Source organism: Nilaparvata lugens, chromosome 1 (genome assembly GCF_014356525.2).
Source record: "Nilaparvata lugens isolate BPH chromosome 1, ASM1435652v1, whole genome shotgun sequence".
NCBI classification, from domain to species: Eukaryota; Metazoa; Arthropoda; class Insecta; order Hemiptera; family Delphacidae; genus Nilaparvata; species Nilaparvata lugens.
The window spans coordinates 64,603,305-64,631,167 of record NC_052504.1 but is presented as its reverse complement, the minus strand read 5'-3'; the positions used below and the strand labels follow the sequence as shown (position 1 = coordinate 64,631,167).

The 27,863-nt window shown below is 34.6% G+C and overlaps 2 protein-coding genes across 3 annotated transcripts; one reads left to right on the top strand and one right to left on the bottom strand.

The window, feature by feature from the left end:
• Window positions 1-1,098: 1,098 nt before the first annotated feature.
• Window positions 1,099-16,468, bottom strand: LOC120348905 (chromatin accessibility complex protein 1-like). Of its 2 annotated transcripts, none has more exons than XM_039439650.1 (3): window positions 16,198-16,468; window positions 3,094-3,214; window positions 1,099-1,314 (listed from the first exon to the last, which is right to left on the bottom strand). In XM_039439650.1, the coding sequence occupies exons 1-3, from the start codon at window positions 16,237-16,239 to the stop codon at window positions 1,208-1,210; spliced, it is 270 nt and encodes an 89-aa protein (XP_039295584.1). In that variant the 5' UTR covers window positions 16,240-16,468; the 3' UTR covers window positions 1,099-1,207. The 2 variants fall into 2 exon arrangements, with proteins under 2 accessions (XP_039295584.1, XP_039295578.1); XM_039439644.1 differs by lacking the exon at window positions 16,198-16,468 and adding an exon at window positions 14,703-15,027.
• A 2,678-nt stretch (window positions 16,469-19,146) lies between these two features.
• Window positions 19,147-27,618, top strand: LOC111056396. Its single transcript, XM_022343758.2, has 4 exons — window positions 19,147-19,407; window positions 19,986-20,152; window positions 21,026-21,166; window positions 26,912-27,618. Exons 1-4 carry the CDS (start codon window positions 19,320-19,322, stop codon window positions 27,101-27,103), a joined length of 588 nt encoding a protein of 195 aa, XP_022199450.2. The 5' UTR covers window positions 19,147-19,319; the 3' UTR covers window positions 27,104-27,618.
• Window positions 27,619-27,863: the final 245 nt, after the last annotated feature.

The following is a 27,863-nucleotide window of genomic DNA, read 5'->3' as shown; positions in this document are numbered from 1 at the left end:
TCATTTCTTACTGCACCCCAAATTCAGGAAATTCTCAAATTCCATATCCAACCAAACAGGATATCCTTTCTTATGTTAGGAATGAAATAATTCTTTATTAGGCGGAGTTAGGACTTTAAAGTAATCTCTACCACTACCACTCAACCTCGATGTTATCATAGCAAGATAGAAAATATCCTGTAAAAGTGGGGTATTATATGTTCAATTTGCTTATACTAAAATTTGCAATACAAGATCAAAATCAACCTTCAGAACGATCAACAACCCAACCTTCTACATCCAAGATAGTTTTGTTCGAAGTATTATTAAATATTGAAGTAAAACAATTTAAGTGTAACAAATTTGAATTTCTCACGCTAGGTTTCTTGCCATAGAAAGAGGTCTGGACACACAGCCAGTATTGTTTACTTGCTCATAGCCTGAGCTGATGACCAGCGGATAACGTGCTATTAGTATGAGGAATAAAGTGTAGTCTTATACTATAGCATAGCCTATTTGTTCGATACAATACATCCTATTGTATAGAAATATCTCCCGACTGAGGACTCAATTTTGTTTTTGTTCAGTCCACACAAAATTTGATGTTCGAAATTCAAATTCATTTTTCGACTCTCCACTTTCAAGCACAAACGGTTCAAGGCGCTCTGCTCATTCCAAAGTCTTGGAGGCAAATGCCCAGCTTTAGTAGCGGATGTTAGCTGACATCAAGCAGTCAGTGGGACCAAACTGCACGCGCTCCCCTCCCTTTCTCAGGAAAAAGTCTTGAAACTTTTGTTACAGACCCTTTAACTATCGATAAGCAACTCAATGTAAGACTCTAGTTATTTTATTTAATAAATTTACCAGAGGAGGCAATGTAGTTTTCCATCCATTGTTGAAAGCCAACTCGATTTTTGAGGAATATTAATTTTTTTAAAGATTGAGTTCTCTATAAAAATGATCGTTTGCACTTTTCTATAGAAAAACCCCTTTGTGCTGGAGGTTTCACAAGTTCTGAAATTAGATTAGATTTTAAATTCTGAGTAGTGAACCCTAAAGTAGGGAGTTCATTGATAAAAGTATACACTTGATGGAATTTTATACTAAAAAAAGCAAAGGTACAGTGCGAAGAAAGTGCTTTTAATAATAATAATATTTCTGGTACAATGAAAGCAAAATGAAAGTTTTAGCTATAAAACTGTGATTGTTTTATCAAAAACAATATTAGTTAACTGTCAAGTTTTCCTTGAGATTTAATGACTTCATTTCCCTCGATAACTTTCCTTTTCATTATTTCTCTGAATTCCTTGACAGTGATTTTTCGTGGCATTATTTCTGTAACCAAAAATATGAACACATATTAGTAAATAAAGAATATTCTTCAGAATAATAAATTAAAAATTGAAATTCTATGTTAAAACATATTAATTCGCTACAGAAATAGAGTTGAATTACGAAGACCTAGGCTTGAACACCGGACTTAAAGGAGCTGATTGAGTTGGCGTTCGGGAATCAGCTGATATTCAGCCAATCGGAGAGCTTTCTGCCGTTCGACTCGTCCGCCGCCAGTGCAAAAACGCCTGAGAAAACGCTTCATGTGGCTTTAAAACGATTTAAAAATTATCTGAAAATCAGTCTGATCACATTTTACTTTCCTTGCCCTATTACCATAGGTAAGGAAAGTATTGCTTTCCGAAAAAAATTGAGGTACCCCAATTTCTAAATTTCTATACGTTTCAAGGTCCCCTGAGTCCAAAAAAGTGGTTTTTGGGTATTGGTGTGTGTGTATGTGTATGTGCGTCTGTGTACACGATATCTCATCTCCCAATTAACGGAATGACTTGAAATTTGGAACTTAAGGATCCGACACGAACAATTTCGATCTAATGCAATTCAAGATGGCGGATAAAATGGTGAAAATGTTGTCAAAAACAGGATTTTTCGCGATTTTCTCGAAAACGGCTCCAATGATTTTGATCAAATTCATACCTAAAATAGTCATTGATGAACTCTATCAACTGCCACAAGTCCCATATCTGTAAAAATTCCAGAAGCTCCGCCCCATCTATGCAAGGTATACAATTTAAACAAAAAAATCCAAGTGGAAAAGATTGAGCATGAAAATTTCTTTAATTATTAATGTTCAGTAAGATTTTCACCTAAAATTGAAAATAAGCTCGAAATTCGAGAAATTGTTATCATTTCAATTACAAACTGTTGATTCTATTAAATCATTCACTATGAAGAGATAGCAGACTTCGTGTGTCTCCAGCCTTATTGCCCTGTCACCAACTGGCTTGGATCTTTGAATAGTAGACTTGAGATGCGCAGGAACACTAGCGTCAGGTGATAAATTTTCATAACGGCAAGGAAAGTTGTGTGGGTGCGCCACACCAGATTTTTAAAATATGTTTCACAAAACATTACCAGATTGAATGCCAATATGAGACAAGCTATTAGTGCATGCAAATACAAGCTACAAGTTACTTAACGATATTTAGCAACTGTTCACGACTGAAAGTCAAAACGGTCTAATCTGAAGCGTTACGTTACCATCCCTGTGACTTGACTCCTGGTGACGTCAGAGGCAAACTCACTACGCGTTATTCACAGCTCCCACGGAGCGTATTCCAACCCTCGTCTCACTTATTTTGGGAATACAGCTTGATGCCGCAGCCACATATTGGTCCAGTCGCTGGCCCAGCTTAGTAACCCAATGAAGGCCACTGGAGGTCAGCGTTGGCAAACCTCCCAACCTCACACTGGCGCTGGTCGATATTGGCCATAGGGCCAACATGTAGATGTGGCATTACATGTGAGATACTTCGCGGAAAAGGGCGGTTATGATGGTCCATTATTGACTACTACAAATCTACTGAAGTGATCTGAGGAGTAATAAATTTTCCGATGTAAGCTTCTAATATTGGAAAACTCAATTTTCTTCAAAACGTTGGAATAAATTATGTTTGGTATTGAAAATCAAGGAATTTAATGAGTAAAAATTAAACTCTAGTAAAGTCATATATTTTACACTGCCAGATATAAGTAAGTTCAAATGTAAAAAGAGGTAAATGTACATGTAAAAAAATATAAATGTAAAAATATTATACAAACCTCTAAGAAACTGCATATTATCAGTTGTTTGGACAACTTCTGCCAGATTATTGTATTCCAAAGAATCTTTTGATTTTCCAACCTTGTAAGCCATCTGAGATATGTATTGGATGAATAGCTCCTGGAAGTTTGAAAACATTCAAGAATTAAAGATGTTTTGCCAAAAAATTAAATATTATTACACAATATATTTTACACAAAATCAGCAGATTACAATTAATTTATTCAAGACCTAACAAACATTCAAGACTTTACATAGGAAAGAACATGAAAGCAAAGAAGTACTGAAAAGTACATGAATAACCATCAACATGTATATATGTACTCACATCAATCAATCAATAATTTTACTCAATTCAACACAAAATACATAAAAGAAATAAAATACTAACTACGATTCATAACTAACGAATAAACGAATGTAATGAATTTATAGGTGATGAGCTCCAGCTGTGGCGGCTTGAGTCATCACTAAGGAATTGCACATTTGCGTTTTTCCTAGCCGCGGCTTTAGATGGTCATGCGATACAGGATTTCGATGAAGAATTTCAAGAGAAAATTAATGGCGAAAACCGCACATCGATATACCAAACCGTTTCAAAGATATACTAGATAGTAAACCCAGCTGTTACATCAGCTTCACTATCCATATCTTTATAATTTAGACAGACCTAAATGCTGGGCGTGCAGTGAAGAAGGGCATTTTGCCAGAAACTGTCCATATATTTATCGGCGAAAACATGAACAAATAACTCATCATGGAAAAAATGTTGAACCCAGAATGATAAATGTAAACACTGTGCGAAGAGTAGAACACAGACCAAGACAACTTTCTGACCCCGAATCGGAAGGAGAACATTCCTCTCACTCATCAGAAAGTGGAAATAGTAGTACATACGAGGAGCAGTACAGAAAATATTCGAAAAAAGATTGGCCCAAACTAAGAGGAATTGATAAGAAGCCAAATAAAAATGAGAAACAAGAATGAGGATGTGGTTCAAGGAATATAGGCAGCAAGAATACACGAAGAGTGTGCTTGAAGGGTGAGTTGCCTGTATTTTTTGTAAAGGACTGGAATGTTAATTGCTTGTTGGACACAGGATCAGATAGTACATTGATATCTGAAAGAGCATTGAGAAAAAGTAGCTTAATTATTGAAAGATGCTTCTGTCAAATGTTTACATTGACTGGAAATAGGGCTCTGAATTATTTATTTAGCATATGGAATTTTTTTTGTCAATTTTTTAAAATTTCACACTTTTATAAGTGCACGTCGAGGGATGAAATATACTGTATTGCCTGGGGACTGGCTACAGTGAAGTCGTTAGCCTCGCCCAGGTAGGCACTAAAAGACGTTGAATCCAAATCTGAAATAACAATTTCTCCATCACCATTTTTACGTAATTCAGGTTTTTGAAGTGGAGAATAAAATGCTTGCCAGCCCAGTCGTAAAGAAAGTGGCGGCTGACTTGCGATAAGCAGAGAGTTAGCAAATAGTGAGCGGGTTTGCTATGCTGTAATGTGCAACGCTCCGCCTAGAACCAATATACTTCTAAAAACGACATTGTCGTCACGACAGTGATCTTGTAGTCACCCTGGCCGTAAAAACGCTACTAGATGATAGCAAAGGCTCAACTCACACGACTCAGGTCGAGACGAGACTCGACTCTAGTCGAGAGCATTACAAATGGTGACACTCAGACCAGTCGATTCTAGACTCTGCGCGACGTCACCATTTGAAAACAAATGCTCTCGACTAGAGTCGAGTATCTTCTCGACCTGAGTCGCGTAAGTGTGAGTTGAGCCTTAATGCAAGTTGAGACTTATTCGTACATCCAATAAATCAGCATAAATATAACGGTTCACTATGAAATTATTTCAAGTCAAGTAAGAAGGGGCTAAGCATGCACTAATCAATTAAAACATGTACTATTGCACTGCTACTTGCCCCATAACAACTTATTACACTAGAATGTAACAATATTTTGGAAGAAGGCAAAGTAAGATGACTACAAATAACTTTGTCTAAAACATGAGTTAGAAATATATGTGATTTTAGCCTGATCAATATTATTGAGTGATTTATTCTGTCACAAAGTGAATTTTGTGATGAAAGGAGAATTGTTATTTGGTATAGGATTCGGATAATTTTCTTTATTTTAGAGGAGGAATAAGGCCGACAGTCGAATTTATTTTATCAGGCTTGGAGTCGAGCGTATACATCATCATCATTGTCAGCAACCCAGCAGATTATCATCAGGGGATTCATCTTTTCTATTGACATCATACTCTGTAATAGTGTGAATATTGAGTGGGTATTATTGTAGATGTTTTTGTGTATCTTATATTGTTTTTCAGGTTTTTGAACTGAAATGAACTTTGATTCTAACTGTATGGTGAACCCTGCGTTTTTAGTGTGAGAATTGACTGTCTTGTTTGAATTTGCTAACTTGTTGCTTAGTTGTCGAAATTAAAGCAATTTTCGTGCATTTTTCAAATACAGTTTCAATTTCATGTCGAAAAAGCCACTGTATTTGAAGATTGTACGAGCATTGACCTTTTTGCAGCTTTGGCTTTTCCACTGGAAGTTATGCTCAACGCTCGTGGAGGGGGAATAATTTTCAGTGAAAGGGCCACAGTTCGAATTGAAACGTAACCGGGAAAACATGTAACGGTGTGTGAGCCTCGGTCCTCTGAATGGATCTGTTTTCCATTCAGAGGGACAAATTGACAAGTTCTCGTTATATTAATAAATTAATTTTGATTTAGTTTGAAGAAGAAACCGATAAAATTAGTAGAAGTAGAATTAGGAGATTAATTGCGAGGGTGAATCTGAGTAAAGTATAGAGAGTTTTCTTAAATCGTATGTGAGTGTTTCTAAAGAGTCGAAGTTTAAATTGTAGAAATGGTGAGTGCCAAACTTTTGTTGTTTTCGTATTATAGCACAAAATTTATTAACATAGAATGACCGAGGCCCGAATTTAGTAGCAGCAAGTTAGCAAGTTCCCAAAATGTATAGATTAAAAATTGAATATTCCTTCTGTTCTAAATCAATTAATGGAAAATGTTGTATGAGAATTTTACATGTTACATGCCTTTTTTATTAATTCGTTTGATTTAGAATTCAATAAACCTGATGTTAAATCATATTAGTATTTTTAATTGAAGTTCCTGGATCGTAGTTACTATATAGTTGCTAGAATAGGTGACAATTAAATAATGATGATAATCTGTGCATTTAAAGGAACGAATCCACTAAAAGCTCTCAACCAATCAAGGATTCAAACAGAGATTTGATAGCAGTATAATTTTAGTAGATATTATAGAAGAGAAGAAACAACCCCCTCCATTCACATTGGTGGCCAGCGGTGGGATAGTCTGCAAGAATGACTATCGAACCACATGTATTCTTATGTATTTCATATTTTGGAAGACTAACTCAATAGAGACAAATATGTCACCACCGGTTGCAGAAATGATGTCAGGTGTGGTGTAGGGTTAAAAATACCTCCATCGGTTACAACTCTTATCCAGAAATATCCAGATCTTGTTTACAAGTTTTAGGAGCCGTTAATCTAACATGGCAGCAGCAGCAGCCGTATCCTAATCATTCTCATCAAAGGTGATAGTGGTCTATAATAATAGTGTGGTTTTATAATAAGGGGTTAGCGAGATACATAGCTTTGAATATAGAAATTGGCCATTTTTGTATATTGGAATAGGGGCTTAAGCACACTAAACAATACAATTTCCATTTTTCGACCGAATTTGACTTATGATGCATGATTTTGAACCGCCTTGACGAGCCGAGAATGACGTGTAGTACGATGAAATCTGAGCATTGTGTCAAAAGTTATAAGTATTTGAAATTTTGATCCTTGAGATGTCCTTAAGCGCGCCTCTCCACTAGGAAATACTGAAATGAAGTGCATCTAATGGGTATTCTCATAGAACATAATCTCATGAACTTATGTCATTGTACGAAATACCAATGTGAGGACAATGTAGTTGGTGACGATGGTTGAATCTGAAAATAAGGTGTTTTTCACAATACAATGAGCATTGTTGTCAGGTTTACCTGGAAATCTATATGAGATAGAGCACTCTACCTGATCTCAGATTGTAGAGCACAAAAATATGCCCAGAGGGATTTTGAATTATACATCCAAATGGTAAGAATTGGAAGATATTGTTGATCAAAAACTAAAATTCATCAAAATTGATTTTTTTCTTCAAATTTCACTCATTTTTGAAAAATCGTAACTCAGTACTCATTGGGGATAGAGAGTTCCGGATGATCTCATTTCATTTTGTAAGCTAAAAAAAAGGCTAGAGCAAATTTTTCTGTCCGATTACGAGATTTGGCAGAAATAGCTGAAAACTGGAAAATGAGGTTTTTGGGTCACCCTGTATCTAGCACAAGGAAATTTTGCATGAAGAAATTGGTTCTGGACTTCTCTTATGTACCAATAATATATTAAAAAATCAGAACTACAATATAAATTGTAATCACACCCCCTTTTTTATGTCTATATTGACTGGACTAAAATAGAAGATGGAAAGGATATGGAATTCTGTGTAATTCATCGTATATTTCCTGGACCATCTATTGACAATCAACAACTATGAAAACATTAAATTCATCTTTGAAACACTGATTTAACCTACCGGTATATATTTTTATAATTCAACACTTTACTGATATATATTACTACCAATTGATCGAGAATATGTTGCAATGTCGGAATAATAAATGCTGCATGACTAAGCACATAGGAAGTCCGTATTAAGATGTAAATAAAAATATTAATTGTCAGATAAATTTCATTATTCACCAAATAAAGTCAATTGTGACATGAGATACATTGACTTTTGGCGGTACGAAGTTCGCCGGGTAAGCTAGTACTATTAAGTACTAGTACTATAATTTCAGATTAACCCATAAAACAATCTTGATAAACAAATGCATTGCAATAAACCGATCCCGATAAATCCGATACATTGCAGTAATATAAATGCACTGAACACATGCTGGTATTGAGCACATGTTCTAGGAGAATCAAAATATCTTATCCCCGAAATTCACAAGCTGATGTATAGCCAAACTACAAAATATATACACGACCTAGAAGATGAAGAAACCTTAAGGGTTTGAAAGGGTAGGTTATTAGGTGGGGTTTTTTCTTTTGAATGGCAAAATGCTTGTATTATTTAAATGTTTTGATAATTATTGTAAAGCAGAAACAGAAAGCTTGCATATCAGAACATGTTTGTGTCATATAATTTGACTATACTTCACCGTATGATTTTCATGAATGCGATATTCTGCCTACTTTGTACTACAGCCTAAGTCACGGCTGCACTCCCCCCACTCCAATTGCATGCCAACTTAATTTCAATAGATGATTGATCAACCTTCTGTCTACTAACTTTGAGTCAAAAGAGGAGTACCACAAGGGTCAATCCTGGGACCGCTGCTCTTTCTTATATACATAAATGATTTTCCGGATGAATTACAAGAAAACAAGAAGTGTATCCTATTTGCAGACGACACAACTGTACTACTTTCCACAAACAGAAAGGAAAATCGAAACAATATAGTTGACTCAACTCTTACTGAAGCTACCTCAATATGCAATTGAATGAAACTGGCCATAAATAATGAAAATACAGTACACATAAACTTCACCCCAATAAACCAAACCCAGGATTAACCACAAAACAGTAATATACAAACAGTGGAAAGCACAAAGTTCCTTGGTGTAATTATCGACAACCATTTGTCCTGGAGGCACGGACTATTTATGTAAAAAACTCTCCACTCCTATATACGTATTCACAGAATTAGAAATATTGCATATGAGAAGACAGCACTAATCGCATATCACTCATTATTTATGTCACCGTCGCCTGGGGATCATCAGCACAGGGAAATCTCGAGAGAATATTGAGGATACGAAAGAGGGCAGTGCTGATCTTACTAAAGTGAGGTCCAAATTATAATGGCAGTATAAGAACATAGGAGAAAAGGGTTGCCAGATCTCAGCCTTGCCTTCCAAACAGCTGATACTGGTATATCTGATGAATTTAACTGTTCATTATTGTTGAAAATAGTTAATCATGTTTTATTTGTCAAGAAAATATATTTTTTAAAGATGTAATAATAAATTTTTATGATTGAGATTGAATATTTTGTCAATTAGTTGATTTTACATTGTTGATAAACGATGTGGCAACATCTCAAAGCGTGAAAGAGATAGCGCCATCTGCTTTGTTGAATGATAGACAAGGATAGCAACACCTTTGCAAATCACACACTGCCATTATAAAGTGGACCTCGCTATAAGAGAAAACTACTTAGAGCACTGTAAACCAATCTTTAAACAGATAAGTATCCTCACAGTAATCTCGATATACATCCTGGAATCCATCATCCTAGTGGTAAATCAAAGTCCGGCTTTAAGACGAGATAAGTACAGTTATAGAACACGCTACGTGGATGACATAAGCCTTCCCCAGCATCGACTTAAAAAGTATAGTAATCTCCAACCTATTCGGGGGCATACCTGTTTAACCTGCTTCCTGGCTGTTGTTTGACAATGAAATAGACTAAATAATAATATGTGTGATTGGCAAGGCACTGGTGACTCTGTACTGAACTCTGTCTCTGTGAAGTGTGTGTAACATGCCTTAAGTAAAACGTTTGAGTTCAATGTATTGGTTTGACTTTAAAGTAAAAATAAAATCAGTAATAATGTTCAAATAATCGTAATATTTTATTTCTTCACCGATATAACCTTCAACAGGTTATGGGCCCAGGCTGGATCTTTCGTGTGCAAGTAAAAAAAACTTTTTTAACCTAAATACTCTCGTGCAAGACAACAATGGAAGTTCGGAGATTCAACTCTAAAATAGTAATACCGGTGAAGTGATTGAACTCTAGTAAAAACATTAAAAGTAAAAGTAAAATACCCAAAAGTAAAATCAGGTAAGGCAATCGAGTTCAAAGTAAAAATGGCTGGTTCCAGTGATTCGGACTTGGGTATGGTTGGAAAGCTATCCAACGATGAAGACTTTCAAATGTGGAAATTTAAAATTAAAATTTTGTTCGACTCTCAAGGACTTAGTGATATTGTTAATGGAAAAGAATTAAAACCAAACGACCCTAGTAAAGAAAAAGAACTTTCTATTTTCAATTTGAAGGACGCTAAAGCCAAGAAAATAATAATAACTACAATTGACTCAAAACCTTTGAATCACATTTTGAACTGTGAAACTTCATGTGAAATGTTTAAAAAACTGTGTCAAATCTACGAACGTGATGAAAAAGAACAGAAATTTTCTCTAATGCAGGACTTTTTCAATTTTACACTAGAGGCTAATGAAGACATTGCTAGTTTCATCAGCCGTCTGGAAAATTTGACCCATAAATTGAAATCTGTTGGACACGAAATCGATGACGAGATGGTTATTGGCAAAATATTCAGCTCCCTGCCCAGGAAATACACCCACTTTCAAACTTCGTGGGAAGCAACCGCAATTTGTGACAGAAATCTCACAAACCTAACCTCCCGGTTGGTGAATGAAGAACGCAGACTATCTACTGATAAAGGTGATTCTGTGCAACCAGTGGTATTCAAAACATCGGAAATCCAGTGCTACAGATGCAAAAATTATGGACATATTTCCCATGAATGCAGAAATAAAATGAAACAGAAAAGTGGTCTATTCTGTAGTATTTGCAAGAAGAATAATCATGAAGACAAAGACTGTTACTTTCGTAAAAAACAGAATGATAAGAAGAAGAACCAAGTATCCTTTTTAACTACTAATTCTAATGTAAAATACTATGACACTTTCGTAATTGACTCAGGGTCTACTTCACATATGGTAAAATCTAAATCACTATTTGATAGTTCCATTCCAATTAGTTGTAAAGTAGGAGTAGCCAAGGAAAATGAATCAATGTTTGCTCTTGAGGTAGGAAACATCAAATCAGACAAATGCAACTTAAATAATGTTTTATATGTTCCAGAACTTTCTAAAAATTTGTTACCTGTAAGTGCTATCACTGAGAACGATGGTAAGGTCTTATTTAGTGGAAATAGGGTTGAGGTGTTGAAAGACAATGAAGTCATTATGGAAGGCATAAAAAATTCGAATGGTTTGTTTGAAGTTGACTTGAAAATGCATAATTCAAATTCAGTCCATCATGTAATGACTAGCACTATTTCACCCAAGTCTAATGAGTCTAATGAAGTAGAATTATGGCATAGGAAGCTAGGCCACCTTGGTGTAGATAACATGAAAAAGCTCATAAATCTTAGTGAGGGAATGAATATTAAAACTAAAATTGATGACTTTTCAAAAACCCATGTGAAATATGCTTGTCTGCTCGCCAAACAAGGCAACCTTTTAAAACAGTCAGGGAAAGGGCAACAAGACCCCTTGAAATAGTACATACTGATGTTTGTGGGCCTATTACCCCGGTAAGTTGGGACAATAAAAGATACATGGTTACTTTTCTAGATGATTTCACACATTTTGTCATGGTATTTCTTATTCAAAATAAAAGTGAGGTATTTGATATAATGAAACAATTTGTAGCTGAAGTAGAGGCAAAATGGCATTCTAAAATTTCAAAATTTCGGTTTGATAATGGTGGGGAATATTCTAGTAATAAAATCAAGGATTGGTGTCAAAATAGAGGGATTTTCATGGATTTCACCATTCCATACACTCCAGAATTAAATGGAAAGGCAGAAAGAATCAATAGGACATTGCTAGAAAAGGTTAGGGCACTTTTGTTTGATTCAGGATTGAAAAAGGAAATGTGGGGTGAGGCTGTAAGGACAGCAGCTTATATTGTTAATAGAAGCCCAACATGTACTCTTGATTGTACTCCAGCTGAAAAGTGGTACGGTAAAAAACCAGATCTATCAAGACTACAGATTTTTGGAAGTATAGCATACAGTCATGTTGCAGGTAATCTTAAGAAGCTTGACAGTAGAACCAAGAAGCTAACGTTTGTAGGATATTTGCAAAATGGTTATCGGTTGTGGGATGCTGATAAGAGGAAAATAATTGTTTCTAGGGATGTAATTTTTTCAAATGTTGAGCAATCTAACCAAGGTGAAAAGTATTCTGACCCCAAAGTATTCAATATAAATCAAGGCTTTGACATTGAGGGAATCGCAAAAGGTAATGATCCAAACAATGTATTTGAAGAAATTGAAAATGATGGAGTACAAGAAACTGAAATAAATGAAGTTGAAGAAATTGAAAATAATGAAGTAGAAGAAACTGATACAAGTGAAGCTGAGGGTATTGAGATTGAAACAAATGATATTGAAGATGGAATCAATGAAGTAGAAGTAAATGAAGAAAGTGGAGAAGAAATGATGGATGAAAATAATGAAATAAGAGGGAGAGAGAAAAGAGTGATTAAAAAACCAGTGTGGTTGAAAGACTATGAAACCAGTTATCTTAGTCTACAAGTAGATGAGCCTCTTACATTTTCTGAAGCTATGAAATCAAACAATTCTGTAAAGTGGTTGGAGGCAGTAAAAACTGAACTAAATGCTTTGAAAGAGAATAATACTTGGACAGAGGTAGATACTGTACCAGAAAACAAAGAAATTATTGATAGCAAATGGGTATTTAAAATTAAAAATGATGAGAAGGGTAACATTCAGTACAAGGCTAGATTAGTTGCTAGGGGGTTTCAACAAAAGGATAGCATAGATTTAAATGACATTTATGCCCCTGTGGCCAAATTGCCAACTTTTCGGATTTTCATGAGTGTTGCAAATAAATTAGGGTTTCCTGTATATCAGATGGATGTAAAAAATGCTTTCCTTAATGGTGATATCAAAGAAGACGTTTATATGTCATTACCAGAGGGAATAGAAGGATTTAGGAATAAGGTTTGTAAACTTAAGAAGTCAATTTATGGTCTGAAGAAATCTCCAAAAGATTGGAATTCTAAATTTGATTCTGTAATGAAAATGAACAATTTTACTAGGTCTAAAAATGATTATTGCTTGTATTCTAAAATTGTGGAGGGTAAAAAGGTATTTCTATTATTGTATGTAGATGACATACTTATTTTTGGTTCAGATGAGAATGATGTTTCAAGATTGAAATCAGTCTTACAAGAAAATTTCAAGATGAAAGACTTGGGCTTAGTTTCTAATTTCTTGGGAATTAATGTCAAACAAGATATTGAGAAGGGGGTAACTGTTATTAGTCAGAAGGAGTATCTCAAACATGTATTGGAAAAATTCAACATGCAGGATTGTAAGCCAATGGACACTCCCATGGATAAAAATTTCAACTTTGAATTATTGACTAGAGATAAGTCAGAGTCTGTAGAAATAGAAAAGAAATGTCGTAGACTAATTGGTTGTCTTATGTATGCTGTTGTAGGATCTAGACCTGATTTGTGTTGTACTGTATCTTTCTTGAGTCGATTCCAAAGTTGTGCCAGTGAAATGTTGTATAAAAATTTAAAACGTGTATTGAGATATGTAAAATGTACTTTAGATTTAGAGCTAGTATATAAGAGAGAATTGAATGATGATATGATTGTAGGCTATGTAGATGCAAACTGGGGTGGTGATTTAGAGAGAAGATCAACCTCAGGTTATTGCTTCAAGGTTTTTGGTAATACTATTTCTTGGTGTACCAAGAAGCAACAGAGTGTTTCATTATCTAGCACAGAAGCTGAGTATGTTGCTTTGAGCCAAGCTGCAAGCGAGGCTTGTTGGATAAAAGGAATTTTAATTGATTTTTGTGTTGTTGAAAATAAGAAAACTTGTATTTTGTTGTTTGAAGACAATCAGTCTGCTATCAAAATAGCTCATAATCCTGAGCATCATAAAAAAATGAAACATGTAGATATAAGGTATCATTTTGTAAGAGAGAAAATTTCTGAAGGTGTTATTCAAGTTGAGTATTTAAAATCCTCAGATCAGATTGCTGACATTTTCACAAAACCCTTGGGAAAGGAACTTTTTGTCAAGTTTAGAAATAATATTTTTTAATAATTAAGATGTTTTGAACTATGTTAATTTTCTTATAACTTACTTTGTTTTTTGATTGATAAATTTTTTTTGGGTTATTTCATTGAGGGGGCGTGTTGTTTGACAATGAAATAGACTAAATAATAATATGTGTGATTGGCAAGGCACTGGTGACTCTGTACTGAACTCTGTCTCTGTGAAGTGTGTGTAACATGCCTTAAGTAAAACGTTTGAGTTCAATGTATTGGTTTGACTTTAAAGTAAAAATAAAATCAGTAATAATGTTCAAATAATCGTAATATTTTATTTCTTCACCGATATAACCTTCAACACTGGCAACATAAAATCCCTAGCGAATGGCAACAACTTCATGAGAAGCCTAAAACAATACCTGATGGACAGACCAAACTATAGCATTACAGAATTCATTGATGACCACACTTTCTCACACCTTAAATAAAGGTGAACACCGACACCCTCATGATGGGACGAAAAGGACGATTCCCCGGTCAAGCAGACAAAAGAAGTAACAAGTAATAATATTTAGAACAGATAAAAATAACTCTATTATCGTTAGTTACTTACTGTGGCCCGAATAACTAATAACAGAGAATCCTGACTAATGTTTTCAACATCAGGTGAGCTTTTCATAATAGTTCGAACTCTCGACAGTGGCAGTACAGTCTCTTTACTTTTATTGACAGGAGATTTGTTCATAGTCATTGTTGTTGTGCAAATTCTGTTTAATTACAGTATCACAAAAATTGGAAATACTTGAAACAAAATCACGAGATTACAGTACACCAAATTAAAATAGACAAGTATAAAGTAAAGGTTATGTTATGAAAGTTTCATGTTCCCTGTTCCCTCGCTCTTTCAAGAGAGGCTCGCTGTGGAACTGTTCCTTTCTACTGCGCAAGCGTATTATCTGTTTGAGTAACACATTCGTTGGAGCAGTTTATTACCTGCTACTTGAAAAAATAACTGTTACTTTGTTTTCATGTTTGAGTATGTGAACGAACAAGGAGGATCGTGGAGACGAAATAATAGGCTATCCCATTGGTACACTCTGACACCACTTTTTTCCCGCGCTAGCCATCTTGGATTAACCATAATTCAAATTATGTCATTCCAATTTATGCATTTTCTCATCATTATTTACGAATGATTAAGTTATTATCAATGGCTCTATAGTGAGGTCCACGTTATAATGACAGTAGATAAAGATAGAAGAACAGCGTTGCCTTGCCTCTGCATTAATTAATTATATTTATACATTGCCAAAAACAGATTCTTTGTCGAATGATAGACAAGGATAGCAACATCAAAGTTTATCAATTACTGTCATTATAACGTGGAACTCACTATAGTTGAAAATAAGTAACGGACAAAACTGATAATACCAATGTTATGATTTATATACTTATAAAACTGGAATACCACTGACTTCTCACTGATAACAATTTGTGGAAAACTACTGTAGGCTAAGTACCGTATGGATTGCAGTGATTGGAATATTATAACTTCCTTATAGGCCCTAGGTGCTCACTAAGAAATAATATAGTTCTGGAGGATTCAAAATAGACTATAAGCATTGATGAATTGATACAGTAATGTTGACAAAAGCCATATGATTTTTTCCAAACTAGTTGATGCTTTGTAATGCTAATACAATTCATGTTTGAAGTATGATGTAGGATAAAAAAAAAGGAAGACTCACCAAAACATAAAATATGTTTCCAACTCTGACGAAAATCTTTGAGTGTTATTAATGCTAGGATTTACCAAGTCGGTCGAATAAAATTTGATAATGTTCAAAACATGCACTGGCTAACACTGGACTGGAGTAGATCACCCATATATAGGTGATTTTTTTTTGTCGATGGAATTACAAACCCGTGTTTATGTCCTCAATGGATTTGAACCTGGGCCTCTGAATCATAAAGCCAGCATCTAGTCCAACCGACTACGGCCACTTCATATCATTTTTAAGATTCAACATACTTCTGTGCAACTGGGCATATATGTGTTATTCAATCAGGAACATATATGTGTAGTTTGTACTGTAATCTTGACTTACCTTACATACTTCAAAATAATTGAACATGCTTCGATTCTGCATGGTACAGTATACATTTAAAAGATTGTGATATAAAATGAAAAACACCACAATTATTGCAGATTCACAATAAAAAGTATTTGGCTACTATGAATTGATTCATTAAAGATGTCATTCCCATCAGAAGTTGTCAAATTTGATTTAAAAGCTCTACTAAAAAAAGGTTTTACAGAATGAATGAGTGAATCAGCTCCCCTATAAAAAATTAGAGACTATTCAAAATTCATTACAAATGATTTATTATAATCAAACAAGGCTTGGCCGAGCTATAATTTTGATACATTTGAATTATACTTCTATAGCTTGGCCTTGGTTTAGGCATACTTATTGCAAAGACAGACAAATGTCAAAGGCTCCACTTGAAACAAAGCTTTTACTTCTCAGTCAATTACTGTTTATTCATCCCATATGTTTATTATTCGTTTTATGTAATATTATATGCCATAACTAGATATTGTTTGAAGCTCTCTGTAATATCAGAATGAATTCATGCACAATGAATAACATGATTCTATGAATAGATTATTGGTAACATGATTGATAAACAGAAAATGAAAATTTAGTAGAAATAATATGACTATGAATGATATAGTATCAATACTGTGATACAGAACTTGATATCTGTTAATGGGAATGTACCTATATCAAGTCTAGCTCACGGCTTTGGTCATGCCTAAGATTTTTTATTGTGTCACTTTTGAATTACTTGGATGGAACTTGTATTTATTGTATTTAATTTGTATTGCATGCTTGAACTGGACAGTAAAATTATTTATACATTGATCTAAGTGTAAATAAAAGGCATTTATCTAGGCCTATCCATCCATCTATCTACAGGTTAACCTTAACAAGAGTGAACAAATTAGTAAATTTATGAATTATAATCTGTGAAAAGTCACTCCTGGAGTCTTCTTTGAACTTCTGTTTCTACATCCAAATGCACAAAAGGTTACCATTTTCATCGTAACTTTTATTTTTTTAATTAAAAGTCAATTAAATAAACACATTAAGTGCCATCTCTAGGAAGGCTGTTCAAAAAGTGTAGTACTAGGTAAATTTAACTGATGAGATGGGGAACGGAGTGAAAATGCATGCTGGCTCACAAACATCAGTCTTCATAGCTCTAATCTCTCTCTCAATCAATGTGCTCTCTCAATGTATTACATGAACACCTTCCCATTTGAAAAAACTAAGTTGGATTCAAAATGAAGTTGGATCCATATGATAGACTAAAGTTTTGAAGCGACAAAGAATTTCATTTCAACTGGAATAGGATCCCCATTGAGCCTACTACTGTAATATCATAGGCCTACTTGTAAAAGATCTCAGAGATCAATACAACAGTTCATGAGCAAGTTCTTGAAACCCAGGAGGTTCTACCTTTACCAATATTTTCTTATGAGGAGATGAAAATGGAATGAATTATATGAAATTTATTTTTAAAACCTGAAGATGGTGTGTAACACTGAAACTAGTTGTTATAACATTTTTATTTTTAATCTATTTTATAAAATTTCAACAAAAAAAGGCTAAGTGAAACTTAACAGCACATTATTTTTCTTATAACTAATAAAATTATACAATACTTATTGGTTTCTGAACAATACTAATTTATTAAACAAATGTCATTTAGATACAGAGTTGCATCTTTCAGTTCTTATTTTTCCAATAGCAAATAGCCGTATTTTCAAATAATCATTGCAATTTTCAAATCAAAGATATTATTTCCAGTTTATGTGAATTCAACTGGGAGAAATCAGTACAGGAAAAAATAGATCATTTGAAAAAGGTTCTTTTTCTACACAGCTAATACAAATACCCGACTTCTTGTCAGAAATTTCTGGTAGCGACACTAGCGCAGTGGCATCATAGCGGACTTCGCTCTTATTAATCTTATTCTCTATATCAATGGGCAAAACAAAGTTTGGCTGTCTCCGCGCATTCAGGCTTGTGCATCTTTTTGGCCATCTTAGTTTGGCCAAAACATTGCACTTGCACTGCAGTCATAGCATTGAAATCTGTGTTAAGAGCAATGTTATAATTCAGAAAAAGGGCTGAAACAGGCACTTCGTTCTAGCGTGTTTCGGACGCTATTTTCCAACCGATAATCATGAAAATGGTACTAAATTGTTCAGAAAGATTTGGACATCTGGCGCCGTACCGCTAAATTCCAATTTTCCAACTATAAAATGACTTTAAAATTCGATGAACTTGGAGAAAATTTGGCAAAGTTTGACGTTCAATAGGAAAAAATTGATAAGTGATATCAAAATTTGGCGGTACGGCACCAGATGTCCAGTTCGAGTTTCGAATCAAACTAATTCAGCATTTGCTTTGCAACCATTTTTATTTAATTATTTATTGTTGATTAGTGCATTCCAAATTTTTAAAAATGCTTGAAGATGACGACGCCTGTGATATTCCAAGTAAAATTTAAGAATCTGAAATCCTGGCTGCAAATCTTCTACCACTAAAATCAAGAGATAGGTACAATAACAAGTATTCTTTATTTATTTTGTCAGCAATACCTGTAGTGTGGCGAAAAATATCGTTTGCACCACAGGCAAAATTGTTTTTCCGGCTCTCAATCTTTTCTAGTCCTCAGCCTACGGCCTCGGACTTGAAAACCGATTTCGAGCCGGAAAAATCTAATTTTCTGTTCTAGGTGCAAAATATACTATAGTGGAGATTGCTGACTTTGCCGCGACACCCCTCAATTATTCACATTCGATGTAAATTTGTCGAAGAACTAATAACGTCTACTCTATACTCGAGCAATTTCAAATTTCTAATACATGTTTCCTCCAGACCAGACAGAATGCGTAAAGTCCTGTTGTTTGATAGGTCGATATTTGTTTCTCGATACTTGGAAGTCAAACATCGAAGTCGTTACGATAATCGAACTAACCTAAAACGTTCAAATTTCAAAATAGACAAGTTTGGAGGGAAATGTCAATGAGTAACAAAACGAAAATCTTGATATAATTATTTGCAGTTGAAAATAATTTATATTTAATGTATCAACAGGCTATATTCTTCTAATTTCAATTATTGGGTATTTCATTTTTTCGAAAATATAAAAAATGGATCAGGAAACACGGAAAAAGTTGACAAGGGAAGAATATGAGATACAGTTCTTTGGTTTTTCTCATACGATGCTCAACAAGTATGGTAAGTAGCTTACTGCCTATTGCTCATTTATTATTTAATTTTCACTTCTAAGGCTAATTGATAATTTTATTGAACAAAATCAATACCTATTGTGAGATCCACGTTATAATGACAGTATTTGATCAACTTTGGTTTTGCTATCCATGTCTATTATTCGACAAAGCCGGTGGTACTATCCTTTTCTATGTCCACAACGATGCCAATTATGTTTTTTACAGTATGGAAATATATTAATTGATGCAGAGAATCGGCATCGCTATTCTTCTATCTTTATCCACTGCCATTATAACGTGGACCTCACTATAGTGATAGTTCTATAAAAAATAATAGATCACAGTAACATTTATACAGTTCCTACCATAGGAGTCTATAACTATTATTAATGTAGTGTTATCAAAATAGATAATTCAATCATTTATATTAAGGAGGCTTTACTGAATATACTCACCATCAACCGTTTATGTGTTATTAGAAAGAATAACTTACCGTATTTGATGCTAGTTATCATTTTTGAATAAGGTATTATTACAATTTGACTTTAATGTTATATGTAATATGATATATTTTAATATTCACAGTGAAAAATTCAATAAGAGAAGAAGTGAAAAATGCAGTTGCATCATTAATGGGACATCTGAAGATGAAATACAGTAAAGAAATACCCGAAGAAGATTTCGATTCCGTAGGTGATCGACTAACTGAGTTGTTCATGAATGCTTCAAAAACTCCTCTGACAAATTTAGAGGTAATAATTACATAAGAGCTCAGAAATACTTTTTAATCCTGTTGGCTGCAATTCTCACATAGCGTTATGAACTATATTTCTTAAAATTTATTATAGTTTTGCTTGCACTATTCATTTAACGGTAAAGTCCTAATTTGTTTTTTAAATTCAATTTTTTGATGATAAAAAATAATAAATCTCTAGTTCATAAAGGTTTTTATACAATTCCCAATCAATATTAGGGTGTGATTACATTGAATACGTTTATGTGCAAAAAACAAAATTTGTGACATCGATTCACGTTGTAACTTGCATTTAGCTACTCACACTGAACGCACCAGCAATTGTTCTTTGCTCTTTCAATATTTTGTTTTTTATCTGCAAGCTTGGTCATGCATAAACAAGTGTGCTTTTGGACATACACGCATCCAATGTGATCACATACTAATGTGATATTCGTAGTCCACTAACTATGTCTATCAAGCAACATAATTAGATGTTTAAAATTCTTAATGAATGATTTGTATTTTTTACATTTATAGTTAGTCTTTTTAAAAGTAATTACAGTCTCTGAGACCGTAATATTGAGCCAATCACATATGGTTTGGACCAGAACAAAGGTTGGCATTTATATGTGAAGATTCTATTTGTAACTTATTTATTTATAATTTGAATAAATAAACAGAAATAATTTGGAATCGATGATGGTGCAGAGCTGCTTGGATTCAAGTAATTAAATAATTATTGAATGGATTGAGTAGTCCTAAACGAGTAAAACAACTGGCGTTTTTAACTGGGGTGTTACTGTAATGATGTATAATTTTTAATACATTAACTATTGAATCTTTAATTGATAATAACCTACTAAACTGACTGCGTGTTTCTTCTCAACAGAATACGATTGAAGAATGTATATCAATACCGGACCATGTTCTTCTTGTCGAAGATGAGAAATACCAGAGGAACCAGCACACAGGAGTGGACATGAACGAGCTTGATAAAAAAATTGAACAATTGAAAAAGCGTGCTGTCAAGGTATGATAATCAGCTATAAAATGTAAATTTGCAAAGAATCATAAGCTATGGTTGATGTTAAAGTAATACTTCTAATGCAGAAATGGTGTAAAACTATTCATAGAATACCATTAGAGTAAAAATAACAGGTAGTCCTGTGTTACCCTACCTCAATGGATGATGTCGTAAAATCGTGGCCGCACAACTGCGTTTACATAACTGACAAATTGTCGTATGACAACACATTCAATGTGAACAGCTGAGGATCCCCTTACGATAGATCCTAAAGGTGTATTCATGTAGAGGATTTAGCAATGCAATAATCGGTTTTCTTATAGTCCAGTCGAATGGTAATTTTTAAGGAAACAGCCTGGAAATAATTTTTCTCGTCGGTTTTATATGTATTTTGGGGCGCTGAATTCGAACGTGACATTTGCTGACCCGCCAGATAGCGGGTTTTTGAAAAAAATTATTCTTTACAAAATTTAAGGCAGTAAATTTACAATAAATTCAGTGGTCGCGCAGAATCACCCGTTAGATGCACTTAGTTTCAGGATTTCCTAGTGGGGAGGTGCTTATAAGGACACCTAAAGGATCAAAATTTCAAACACTCATAGCGTTTGACACAATCATTGGATCTTCTCGTACTACAGCTAATTTTTATCAGCTCGTAAAGGCGGTTCAAAATCATGTATTATAAGTGGAATTTGATGGTAAAATTGAAAATTCCTTCTTAAACTAAAAAAATGACTAATTTCCATATTCAAAGCTGCGTATCTTGCGAAACACTTCAGTTAAAAAAATTATAATGTAGTGAAGGTTGTAGAGATTTTTCTCCTCTTTCCACACCCATAAGCAATACTTTCGATTTCAGTACTATTCAAAAGTTACAGCCTATTGGAAAAGTGGCGATTTCTATTTTTCCATCTTCTCGCGATTTCACTGTTAATTAGTGTTTTTAAGGAGTCTGATACATGTTAGAAACCTGCAATTTTTCTCAAATTGGAAAGAATTTCATGCTCCATAAGCTGAGTTGCCATAAATTCATCTTGAATTTATTATCTAAAAACTGCCGAGACTGTAAAAATGAGGAAAATACAAGGTGAGTCATATTGAACTTTCCCGTTTTGGAAGGGCATTGCACGAAGAAGGGAAGGAGCAGAAGGGTGGGGATGGTGTCATTAGAGTCGCCATGACATTCAGTTTTAGTGTGAACAATGGCTTGGTCGGGACAACATCGTGCGTTCGTAGTTGAAGAGTTTATTAAAAATGGCGGCTCCGTGATCAATGGATACAGCGTGCGTTCAGTTTACATTTTGCTATTGGTCGACGTGATCCAATTCCCACTGGACCAACAATCAGTAATTGGGTCTCAAATTTTAGAGCAACATCATCAGCATTAAAAACAAGACCACAAGGCCGAATTAGGACGTCAACGTCAGCGGAAAACGTGGATAGAGTGCGGGCTTCAATTCAACAATCCCCTTGGCGTTCTGTTCGGAAACATGCCGCTTCACTAGGATTATCTTTCAGTAGTGTCCGAAGAATACTGCATAGAGACCTTGAATTTCACCCATACAAGATTCAGCTAGTGCAAGAATAAACAGTTAGAGACTTAGACACACAAACAAATTCATGCCGCGACATTCAGCAGATCCCTCGCACTGCTGTTTTGATCTTCAGTGATGAGGCACATTTTCACCTCGCCGGAACTGTTAACAAACAGAATTTCCGAGACTGGGCTGAGAATAACCCACGAAACCTACACAAACGACCACTCCACAGCCCTCGTGTGACAGTGTGGTGTCTGGGGTCCCTATTTTTTTGAAGAAGATGGTCAAGTCGCATGCTGTGTTGTGATCACAGAGCCGCCATTTTTAATAAACTCTTCAACTACGAACGCACGATGTTGTCCCGACCAAGCCATTGTTCACACTAAAACTGAATGTCATGGCGACTCTAATGACACCATCCCCACCCTTCTGCTCCTTCCCTTCTTCGTGCACAACGCCCTTCCAAAACCGGAAAGTTCAATATGACTCACTCTGTACCTTCAATATCTTGATTTTTGATACGAACGAATCTAAGTTCACAAACATACTTTCTACAAAAATCATTCCCTTCTCACGAAAGAAAAGATTCTATTCTACAATATTCAAGACCAAGTTCCATTTTTTATCATGTCAAGTTACCGAGATAATATAGAGGTAGCCTAATACCAAGTTACCGACACCTTTTAATATTTTTATAGAAGTTGGCCATTTTTTGTTTGAAATATGGGTTAAAGTATATTTATAAAAAAATTTCAATTTTTTTCTATCAAATTCCACTTATGTTACGGTACATGATTTTGAACCACCTTGACGAGCTGTGGTACGAGAAGATCCAATCGTGTCAAAAGTTAAGAGTGTTGAAAATGTTTATCCTTGATGTGTCCTTATAAGCGCCTCCCCCAGTGTCGGCTCCAGGGGGGGGGGCATAGTGGCAATCGTGTGGAGATGTTTCCTGAAGTGGCCGTTTCCAGTTATCAGGGCAATCAACTGCTTGACCTGACCTCTACCCAGACTCACCAGCCAGCTGGTGAAGCAAGAGCTTGCGTCTGCCAGCAGCCTTTTGCCAAGTGTTTGCCATTGCTGATGATGTATGTCCCTGTACCATTTACTTATTGTATAGAAGGCAGTTGTTTTGCTTATGCCACAGCTTGGCTCTGGACCAAAGAATGGCATACTGGAACCCCGCTTAGCAAGCTCATCTGCACGCTCGTTACCTCCTATGCCTACATGGCGGCCAGGTGCCCAACCAAGATGCTCAGAGTTGCGTGTTGCAAGCCTACTGAGTGTTTTGTGGCACTATATAATATATACTATGACACTATACTTCCAACCTATACTAAATTTCAAAATTTCTGAGGAATCTTGTCCAAAATTAATTGTACTTTCACATGATATGTAATTTTTCATCATTACTCTATAATGCACCAAGTTGTATAAGTTTTATAGAGTGGAAGTAGTGAGTTTCCAGAATTTTCAAAAACCCTTTTTTGAAAATCTGTAGCTCCAAAACCAAAAATCGTAGAATCCTGTGCGATCACTCAATTTATTGTCTTCAATTTTGAAGAATGCTTTTTTCAAAAAACCTAGGGTTTTTTAAATAGAATGGAGAAATTGAAAATTGTCCTAAAATATGAGGGGTTTTAGGGGTGAAACCGCTCTCTGGCGTGTCAGCAAATGTCAGATTCGAATTCAGCGCCCCAAAATACGTATTAAACCGACAAGAAAATTTCTTTCGGGGCTGTTTCCTGCAAAAAGACCATTTGACTGGACTTATAGTATATTATTGGCACCTAGGTCGGAAAATGTGTTTTTGCCGGCTCGAGGTCGTAGTTTTCAAGTTCGAGACGAAGTCGTGGGCCACCAAACCACAAAAACAAACTGTAAACTTGTAGAACTTGACAAACCGAAAACTTGACCTAAAGAAGCTGAAAAAAATTGACGAAAAGAGAACCCTACAAACTGATGAAACTTGAACTGGAAACTTGACAAATTGAGATTTGCTTGATCAGGTACGATCAGCTGTTATGTTTTCCGCCCTAGAGCCGAAAGTGAACATTTTCGACTCTAGGGCGAAAAAGATAACATTTTCTGAAAACAGCTCATTACGTTTTACGTTAAGGTGGGTTTTTGTTTGTGCGTAACTTCCGACGTCGACGACGACAGACATTGTTGTCTGATGTCATTCATATTATCCAAATTTCAAATGTGCTAAAACAGCTTTAAAACATAATAATAGTCTGTGTAAAGTAAGTTGAGACTTGGCCCTCCATTCAAAAAAAACAGGGCTTCCAACCTTAATGCTTTCGGATGGAGGGCCAAATCTCAACTTATTTTACACAGACTATAAACAGAATAATTTAGGTTATTAAGACAAATTGAATAAAAAACGCTTCAGGGGTGATAGGACAGAATTTTTTCTCTATATATAAAAATGAATGTCTGTGTTTGTAAGTTTGTTTGTTCCCTATAGACTCGAAAACTACTTGACAGAACGGCATGAAACTTTGAGAATATGTTGTGTGAATATTGGGGATGTTTTCTGACCAGAAATTTTAATAGGAGGACTAATAATAATTATTATTAATCCATTTTACAGACCTGTTTTTGAAATTTTAGGCCAAGTAGCTATAATTATTATAATTTAGCATCTAAAGTTACCAGCTGTATAATAAACACGTCACACTGTGATCAATTGTGTGCTGGTATTAAAACGGTGGTTTGGAGTTGAAGTTAGTGTACCGTAGTTGATTGGTACCAGCTGTAGATAATCGTTCCTTAGAAGACCTATACAATAATATCACTCCCCTATCATTGAGAAACAGGAAAATAATTATTCATCTCGTGAAAGAGAGTTGTTCATATTGCAATCATTAATTACTGCAGAATGACAGACTAAATTGATTTTTTTTTAATTTAGCTTAGCTTATATTCATCCTAAAATTTAAGATGGAAAGAATATGGAATTCTATGTAATTCATCGTACATCGCATATTTCCTGGACTATCTATTGACGATCAACAACTATGAAAACATTAAATTCATCTTTGAAACACTGATTTAACCTTCCCGGTATCTATTTCAACACTTTACTGATAGATATTACTACCAATTGATTGAGAATTTGTTGCAATGTCGGAATAATAAATGCTGCATGACTAAGAACATAGGAAGTCCGTATTGAGATATAAATGAAAATAATGATTGTCAGATAAATTTCATGATTCACCAAATAAAGTCAAGTGTGACATGAGATACATTGACTTTTTGGCGGTACGAAGTTCGCCGGGTGAGCTAGTTATTTATAAAATTGAAAGATGCTAAAACATGTCTATAGAAAAGAATCATAGGAAGTACCACTAAATTAGTTATATCAAAAGAACGGTTATAATGACAGAAGAGCTTAGTTTGGTGTATATTAATGCAATTAGAATACCGTTACAGTGATAATTAATATTCTAATTACCTTGGTATGTGTTAAGTTTTGAAGGAATGGGCTTTATGGTAGGCCTAGACATTGTACATGAATAAGGCAGGAAATGCAAAAAACTAATTTAGCTGCAAGTAGGTGATTGTCATAGAAGAGGTCGTTTTGTAATAATGTACTGCTGAAGTTATCCGGTGCTGCGTTGTCTGTGGTGAATATATAATACTCACAACACCAACTTACTAAGGACAATGCAAAATTGCATGGGTAGGTTTCATGCAAAACTTTCAATTGCAATGAAAAATATTGTGAACCATTGAAGACAATGTTACATTCATTTCGCAGTATGAGGACTTTTTATGATTTACAGGAATTCATGTTTGAGATATTAAGAAAGTTAACTTACCGGTTGCTAAGTTTTATCCACCATTTCTTCTTTTGAAGGCTATCTTACTGTCTGTAATTCAATGCTTTATGTGTAACTTAATATTTATACATCGTCATGTTACATACTTTTTTAAATAAATGAAGTATTGAGTCACCTGAGCTTGTTTTCTGTAGTTAAATGAAATATTTGAGAGGCACAAATTTACAGAACGCTGACATTTAGATGGCTGGTGGCCCAAGTCTTAACTCATTTCCTTCAGAGATCAGTCCGGTAATTATACTTAATTTATGTGGATTTTTTCAATGTTTATTACAATACAAAATTTTGAACATAGTAAATTCTTGATAGTTTTCAAACGTTGAATTTTTGTCAGTTTACAATAGTGAGACATTTTGTTGCAGGCCAAGTACATGGAATGCCGGCTTCAAGAGGAATTGAACTCTGTCGCTACTTTCGCCGAATTAGGAACAAGGAAAGTGAATGAACTGCAAAAGAGGGCGCTCGCCATGAAAGAGAAGAACAAAAGAAATAACGAATTAGTTGAAAAGTTGGAGGAAAATCATGATTCCGATGATGAGATCTCGAAAGCCTAAGCCCCAAAGCTTATAGCAACTAGTTCTTAAACTAATTATAAGGAACGCCTGGAAGAAGTGGATCCATATATCACATGATTTTTCAATTAGAATTATGTTAACTATCAAGTGGTATAAAATCTCTACGTTTATACATCATTAGTTGATTGAGAAGGAATTGTCAGAAGCTTATTTTTATTTAAAAATATAAACTTAATATAGAAATATAATATAAAATTTAATATAAAAATAATATAATATAAAAATATAAGCTTATTTTTATTTGAAAATATAAACTTTCTGCAATTCCTTCACTACGTTATTATATTATCTGTGGAAAGATTTAGATGTGAATCAACCAAAATAATAGGATGGACAAGCAATTACCCATCAATCTGTGTAATAAAGTTTGTATGATCAATTTTTGTAGTAAACATATTTGTGACCCGTTATACATAGTTTTGCTGCGTCATTGCCAGCAAATTTTTTATATTAAAATGACGTGGATACTACTTATAGAGAAACAGTTTCTGAGATGTGATTTCTTTCATTTCTAAATATTCTAAGTACCTATTCCCTTAGAAGACAATAAATAAGGAGTGCCTTATTCTAAGCCAGAATAAACAATACAATAGTAATCCCTCTGCACTATGCTTTGCTTGTGTTAAAATTAGTTTATTAGATTAGTTAATTTATAATGATATTTAGTATCTCTAATTTCACTGTCGACACATCAACTATTGTTACATTAACGTATTGGTAGGAAAATGAATTGATTCTA